The sequence below is a fragment of the Schistocerca americana genome, chromosome 3, assembly GCF_021461395.2.
Source record: "Schistocerca americana isolate TAMUIC-IGC-003095 chromosome 3, iqSchAmer2.1, whole genome shotgun sequence".
Taxonomy (NCBI): domain Eukaryota; kingdom Metazoa; phylum Arthropoda; class Insecta; order Orthoptera; family Acrididae; genus Schistocerca; species Schistocerca americana.
This window is the reverse complement of record NC_060121.1, coordinates 336,112,883-336,121,289: the sequence shown is the minus strand read 5'-3', so window position 1 is coordinate 336,121,289 and position 8,407 is coordinate 336,112,883. Positions and strand designations below refer to the sequence as shown.

Sequence of the window (8,407 nt, the reverse complement as noted above, 5' to 3'; positions counted from 1 at the left end):
CCCCCCCCCCCCCCCCCACCAACATACACATACAGTCACACACACACACGCACACACACACACACACACACACACACACACACACACACACACACACCAATTCACTGCTAAAGACACGTGAGCGCCCAAGTGTAACATGACCAGTTCTACAACGTTTACAGCGCTCTAAAGCAACTGTTGTGGTCTTTGCCCACGGAGATTATTTTTGCAAATACGGGGTATAACGGGTATAAGTGCACATATTTCCATTGGTGGCTGAGGACGGTCTATAGAATAACATTACATCAGTATTTACGTCTTCTGCAGACTAACAATTATAGCTATTACAAGTCGTATGTATTTAGGTTGGCTTCTGCCTCCAAGTACATGTGGCAAGAGCAAGCCATTTATGCTTAGTTTCTCCGGGACAGCAGTTCAGTTGTTCAAGTATGGACGCGTGTACACAAAAGTGTTAGTCTATACTGACAGGCGTAGTCCATGTAGTGCTGCAGTTACGGCCATGCAGAAAACATCAGGTCGTAAAGTTTGTCATGTGTTTGTGGGAAGCCGGCCGAAGTGGCCGTGCGGTTATAGGCGCTGCAGTCTGGAACCGCGAGATCGCTACGGTCGCAGGTTCGAATCCTGCCTCGGGCATGGATGTGTGTGATGTCCTTAGGTTAGTTAGGTTTAACTAGTTCTAAGTTCTAGGGGACTAATGACCTCAGTAGTTGAGTCCCATAGTGCTCAGAGCCATTTGAACCATTTTTTTGTTTGTGGGAAGACTATACGCCGCAGAGAAGAAACAACAGCCACACGGATGTGTGTGCATATTAAGGTACCACGTATAAAATCTCTTCAGTTATACCCGTTACGCCTGTATATGTCTCCATACAGCTGAGTCGGTTATCTTGAGTTCAGTACTATTATGATAGAGAAATTTTGCCTGAAGAGTTCATTTTAAAGGTGGTTACGAAGTGGACGACAGTTGCTTGGCATTTCATATCTAGAGTTATTTTTTATTTAGTGAGCACAGAGCAGTACAGATATCAACAATTCTTCTTGTCTGGGTGCCGTCGATGTCACTCAGTGTGGATGCACATGGTTGCCGGGTTGTCGACTTCAGCATCTTCAACGTCGCACAGCCTTTATTTGGACGGCGCGTGTGGGAGGGCAATGTCAAACTGCAAACACAACAGAGAAATGTCACGTACAAGGCAGGTCTTCACATAAGGCATTCAAATGTTAGTCTGTAGCAGAGGTGAAGGTCTGAAGCAAGTGCCAAGTCTCTTACTCCTATATCGACATACGAAGAAACGTCCTTCCAATATTGACAAAGAGTGTGCTCAAATAAGGCTTAGTTTTATTATAAAGAAAGAAGACGACAGATGTATGAATAATACGACAGAAGAAGAGGACACAACGAAGGAAAAAGTGTCGTTTCAGTATAGACTTTTCACGAGCTGATATTCGAAAAGTAACAACAAAAATCTGTCGTGTGACGTTTATCTGAGTGTATTTCTTTAAAGATTGGCTTTCCGGCCAATCGGATGAATCTCGTAGGAAAGAAAACTATTACACAAAAATAGTCGATAAGTGGTGGCATTCATATCTGAATAACGTGAACGTATTCTTAATTGCTGCAGTTGCTTTGTATAACTCTTTTCTACTAACTGAAATCCAAGTGCTAACGAAGAAGTAAGTCAGATCTCTCTTTATCATGCAGTTTTCACTGTGTTGGATTGTACTTCCATAAATATCCTCCACGTTCCACTTGGAGCGAACGTAACAATACTGTAAAGTAAACGTGTCCCAATTACGTTCCTGAAGCCACTTCATCTGTTAGGCAGACGGATCGTATAAATACGAGCGGCTGTGCAACGGCGTCATGCCCACGTCGATAGTGTGGTACCATTTCTACAAAAGTGCGAACAACGAATTTTAGTGCATGATGTTCATATTGGAGATGCTTCAAGCATATGCGAACCTGTACCCTGAAAACGGTATCCATGTCGCAGGGGATATTTGCTATTGTGTTTGCTTTGACTTTTATTGTTTGTTGAATAATGTACAGATCAATTTTATTTAATTTTCACTAATTTTTGAACGTTTTATATATTTTCTTCCTTCATGTCCTGCTAACATACTTTCACTATATTTGCTATTTGTTGCATAAGACAACCATCTAGCATATGTTATACAATTCCAGTGACGGTTACATTATACTTTCTGACGTATTTTCTCATGTTCGGAAGGGTTTGACATATTTTGTGGATGTAATCAGAGATTAAATATTACGAAAACATGACTGAAATGCCAAACATGTTACGTAAATCCGTGAGGTATTACTGACGAAAATATCGTGATTGTAGTTTCTCTACCCACCGCTGAATTATGTTCTATATTTGTTTTCTTCTTATTAGATCACTGCCACCTAGTAAATAAGCATTTACGATTTTGATCAAAATTAAACATCCTTGACTTTGGAAGCTTATGGAGCCGGGAAAATTCGTCGATGCAGCCCAGAAAATGGCGTAAGAGTGTTGTTCAGCGAGTGTGTATTTTACATTATTTCTTGCTATTCTGTATACGTAGTAAAGTAAGTACATTGCAGTTCATGTACCTTCATTGTTTTTCGCCTGTTTTCTCCTAAAAACGATTCCAGCAGAATGTAATATATTAAATGTGACTTCGCTTAAAATACAGGGTGATTCAAAAAGAATACCACAACTTTAAAAATGTGTATTTAATGAAAGAAACATAATATAACCTTCTGTTATACATCATTACAAAGAGTATTTAAAAAGGTTTTTTTTCACTCAAAAACAAGTTCAGAGATGTTCAATATGGCCCCCTCCAGACACTCGAGCAATATCAACCCGATACTCCAACTCGTTCCACACTCTCTGTAGCATATCAGGCGTAACAGTTTGGATAGCTGCTGTTATTTCTCGTTTCAAATCATCGATGGTGGCTGGGAGAGGTGGCCGAAACACCATATCCTTAACATACCCCCATAAGAAAAAATCGCAGGGGGTGAGATCAGGGCTTCTTGGAGGCCAGTGATGAAGTGCTCTGTCACAGGCTGCCTGGCGGCCGATCCATTCTCTGTAAACTGTTTATACCAACGTTTAATACACCACCTATCAGGAGGTTTAACACCATACTTCGTTCGAAATGCACGCTGAACAACTGTCGTCGATTCACTTCTGCCGTACTCAATAACACAAAAAGCTTTCTGTTGAGCGGTCGCCATCTTAGCATCAACTGACGCTGACGCCTAGTCAACAGCGCCTCAAGCGAACAAATGTACAACTAAATGAAACTTTATAGCTCCCTTAATTCGCCGACAGATAGTGCTTAGCTCTGCCTTTTGTCGTTGCAGAGTTTTAAATTCCTAAAGTTGTGGTATTCTTTTTGAATCACCCTGTATTTAAAAACTAGGGTATTCAGTAATTACGTAACAGTTTGGAACGTATTAATGACGTTATAAGAATGCATCGAGGTTGTAAATGCTTTAACAGTTGATTAAATGTCTATGAGTAGGCCTAAGTATATTCTGAAACATTATAGTTTTGAAAGCTTGCATTCCGGAAGCTTTTGCCGATTGTGAAAGGTATCCTATGAAGAGAAACTAACAAGTTAAATTGGCTTGTAATTACTTTAGCATTCAGATTCTTCTGAGTGGGCCGCACAACCTCAATAAATTTGAATAAGGACATTATTCTACCAGGCTGTGTATTAAATTACTTTATTTAGGCTGCCAGTTTCAGACACAGCTCGTATTCCGAATTCAGGTATGAATCTCCAACTATTTGTGAGTAGTGCTTGGACTAACTCTCCTTCAAATAAAAAGTGAAAATTTTTTTTCTATTTCATTCTCATACAGATGCGGTGAAAATTAAGGAATCTCTCTCAATGTAAACAACAGTATACTATAATCAGTGGTGGTCCTGAGAACATATAAAATTTATTGTCTCTCATATTTAGTTCGTGTTCGTCAAAGTTGGGCAAGAGTGAAAGCGAGTGTAAATACATCAAAGTCTGTTTATTAGTCACTCTCACACATGGCTACGACCTGTTTTGACTTCTGTACATCATCTTCAAACAGTTCTGAGAAACAATATAATTCTGATTTATAATCTAAAGAAATATTTACAGATCGTTTACAATGAGTAACAGAGATATTATACTATGATGTTTATCAGCTAAAGCTCAGGTCAACTTGAGCAGTCAAAGACAAAATTTATCATACGATTTAAGAGTAAACCTACTGAGCTATAAACATAACAGCATTAATGACAATCTCTCTATGGTAGACAATGGTAGGCTGATTACAGCTTTGAAAGAAATAGAAATGTACGAAATGGTGAAGAAATACGTTCGTGTGTTAGTTGAAAAAGAAGAATGTAAAATAATTTATGTTCGAAATATTTAAAAAATATACGATTACTCTTTTCCGAGTAACGTGGGACCCTACGGCTTACAGTTAGTGAATTTCGCGATATTGCCACTTGGAGGCAGCGTGTAGTGGGAGACACAGGGCGATTCAGAGACGTTGTTCACCTCATATTTCTGGAGCTGTTTGAGGTATCGTATTTCTGTTGGAACCCAAATTAACTGTAAGATATTCCTCACTAAATTACTTACAGTCATTCATCATAGCTATATAAATTATGGACATATCAGTGACAACTTCTTTTTCCAAAACTGAACTATAGTAATATCCGCTGCTAGTGTCGTATTCATTCCAACGGCATTTCTAACTCAGAAATTTCATAACAAGTTTCAAAGAAATTACATTTTTTGGGACTTAGTATTTAGCTCTTTTGACAATCTCTGTACATCAATTTTCAGTTTTATTCGTATAAATCTATTTAATTTGTGACATTCACTCTCTTCCTTGGCTCTGCAGAAACAAGATCAGAACTGCTACTGTAGTTACCGGATGAACTATCCTTGGATACTACGTCATATGCTTTACAGTTGCTGTTTCGGCCCAGCCACATGTAGTGTGATTAGTATCAGTTTTAAAGTTTCCGCAGTTATTCAGAATAAGTGATCAGACTCCTCTAACTGTATCAAGCTGAAGCGTTCCACTAGCCGTATGCGACACTCCCAATTCAAAACACGAACGTCCGCATAAGACGGCAGTCCCTCTGATGTTCAAATCATATAAATATTACGTTAAATACAGTGGATTCCCCGAAGCAATTAATCGGATTTCAAATACTGAATTGGCGTTGAATTCTTCTAATTCGCTAATTCGCCCTCTTTTTCAGATCTACGATATTTTGTCTCCTGTTAACATTATTAGGGAACATCCTTTTAAACAGATGGCAAGAAATTACGTCTGAACGAAGCTGAAAATAGTATAGTAAATAGGCAACATGTTCAGTATTACCCAAATGGTCCTTACCTCAGGTGCAAACTGCTTGATACACTCCATCAGCTTCGGACCGATTCCGCAGGAGTCAGTCTCGCCATCGACTGAAACAAGATTCAGAGCAGTCAGTGAATCGTTGCATCAAAAACCTGTAATGTTAAGTCACTGTAAGAAATTGTCGGTAACCTTCTACACGAGCATATGACATCACATGTGAAAATGATAGAAGTTTAGAAATGAAACTAGCAAGATTCTCAGATATGTGTGGCACAATCAATAGGTGACTGAAAACAAAACACGGAAGTGGACATGATAAATATTTTGTACGAACATAGTTGTTCCTACTTTCTTGTTTGGAACTGAGTCATGTGTCACATCGGCAACAAGATGAGTAACCAAGGACAGGTTAAAATATGCAATTGTTAAATCTCTTCATAAGAAAGGCGAGCCGGCCGGGGTGGCCAAGCGGTTCTAGGCCCTACAGTCTGGAGCCGCGCGACCGCTACGGTCGCAGGTTTGAATCCTGCCTCGGGCATGGATGTGTGTGATGTCCTTAGGTTAGTTAGGTTTAAGTAGTTCTAAGTTCTAGGGGACTGATGTCCTCAGAAGTTAAGTCCCATAGTGCTCAGAGCCATTTTAGCCAAGAAAGGCGACAAGACAGTCTTAAACAATTATCATCCAGTTTCCTTACTGAAATCTATTTCTAAAGTATTCAAAAAAGTAATGTGCTCGAAGTAGACTCACACTTGAGTGGAAATGGTTTACTTAGCATATCACATTTTGGATTCCAGGTGAGTTGCTCGACTGAGAATGTTATTTATACATTCAGTTATCAAATAGTACAAGCCTTAAATAAAAAAAAAAAACATGACCAGCTGGTATGTTTTGCGGTCTTTCAAAGGAATTTGACTGGGTAGATCATGTTACTCTCTTATTAGTGTTTACTTTTATGGAACTGATGGCTTTACGCACAGCTTTTTGCATCATACTTATCATATAGAATATAAAAGACTGCAGTAAAATATTCAAAGCAATTCGGATGGGTAAAAAATTTTTAATGAGTAGGGAGAAATCACAAAGGGAGCCCCATAGGTATAAATTATGTATGCACTCCCATTCCTTGTATAAGTGAATGACCTTCCACTCAACAATGAACAGGCAGAACTGGTACTTTCTCCAGACGGTAGAGAGAAATCAGCAAAGCAGATGGGAAATGTTATTTTCCTAAGAATTACAGAATGGGTCTCAGAAAATGGACTGTCCCTAAATTTCAAAAGAAAAAAAAAATACAATTCTCTATAACAAGTAAACTCATACCACGAATTGAGGTAGCACATAAGCACTTTTGCTCTTCCTCTAAGTGCTAATCTTGGAAACAAACGACTCAACCTCCTGACATATTATGCTTATTTTCACTACATAATGTCTAATGGAATAATTTTCAAGGCTAACTCATCACTGAGAAGGAAATTATTGATTGCCCAAAAGTGAGCAGTAAAAATAACATATGGTGTTCACCCACAGACGCCATGTAAGTACTTCTTCAACGAGCTAGACATTTTAACTGCGGCGGCCCTTTCGGGCGGAGTTATTTTTTTATTTACAAACATTTAACGAAACTCGTCACAATCCATCACAAAATTCTGAGAAGATCTGTGATGACCACACCTACAACTCCAAAGGAAAAAATGACCTTCAGTATCAATTATTCAAGACGTCAGGGGGTATGAAAGGAGTTCAATATGCAGCAACAAAAGTTTGTGATCATTTTCCCAATAACATAAAATATCTTACAGGCATGAAAGCAAGTTTTAAATCTAATTTAAAATCATTTCTCCTGGACATCTTCTTCTCTTCCATTGCCGAATTTCTAGATAGCCAGTACCTTTTTTAAAAAATATAAACATATCCTGTAAATTGCGTTGATCCACATCATTTCGATAAAAGAAAGCCTTTTGCGCTAGGTCGTTATTCACATGTTTGAAGACATTCATCGTATTTGCTTCGATGCTTCTTTATCCGTATGTTTGGGAAATCCGTGTACTCCTCTTGATGTTGTATAGTTTGGGAAGTACTTGTTTTACTGAAATGAAGTTGGCGGAGACCATTGGAGTCAGTATTGTACTGTTTAAATACAGTATTGCAGTGCTACAGTTTTGATACCATAGCTGAAGTGGGCAGACATAGTTATACCGTTGAGGAGCGCTTAGTGGCATGTATGTTGGGGCACGAACGTCCACAGGCAGGGTAAACAATGTCGACAATGAGAACCTTTTGAGGACGCTTTGGCAGGTCCCACGTCTCATAGGAAACGTGCTTGATGGAAATGCACTTTTCTTTCAAAGGCAGGCCCTGTATATTGCGCAAAATAACGCGATAAAGAAAGTGAACTGACTTGTCACTCGACCAGTTCAAGCGCCTCCAACCAAATGCCCTCGCAAAAGAGTAGGTCAACAATGTATGAGCACATTAAAAAAGATTTGAAAATGACAGGATTTAGTTCGATGTTTGTAAGTGAATTATCTGATAACGACATGGAAAGTCGAGTTGCAACGTGCAGTGCATTTTTGGTACAATTTCCAAATGCCATATCTCTCTCAAGAGCGTTATTTTCTGATGAATGTGCCCCAGAAAAGTGGGGAGAATAACAGGTTTCTTAATAGAGTTTAGTGTGAAGATAGAACGGATGTGAAAGGAGTACATGTCATCTCAATTTAACGCATGATTTGATTTTACCTTAGTGCTTCTTGAACCTCAGAACACCTGTAAGCATGTGTACTTCATTTATATCGTGACCTGTAGTGTCGAGTTAGTCGTTGCGTCTGTTGTTTACACATCCATCGATATATAATGTATTACATCAGACATGTAGGGGTGATGGATCACGTCATGAGGAACAACTTTTGTTAGAGACAGAATGTTCGCTGATGCTTCCCACAACGCTAAGCGTCTTTTGTTATTTGTTATGCCCCTGAGAAGCACCAGGGCGTAGGCTCTCTGCGATGTATGTATGAAATGTGTGTTGCCTATATCCAGTCATAAGCT

General features: G+C 39.1%; 1 protein-coding gene across 1 annotated transcript in view; it reads right to left on the bottom strand.

Moving 5' to 3' along the window:
• Positions 1-974: 974 nt before the first annotated feature.
• Positions 975-8,407, bottom strand: part of LOC124605724 (general odorant-binding protein 56a-like) — a 29,764-nt gene continuing 22,331 nt past the window's right edge. Inside the window, exons 6-7 of the mRNA XM_047137598.1 lie at positions 5,396-5,466; positions 975-1,160 (exon numbers count right to left, since the gene is read on the bottom strand). Of these exons, the coding sequence (XP_046993554.1) occupies positions 1,125-1,160; positions 5,396-5,466 (107 nt within the window). The 3' untranslated portion in view covers positions 975-1,124. The remainder of the gene's footprint in view (positions 1,161-5,395; positions 5,467-8,407) is intronic.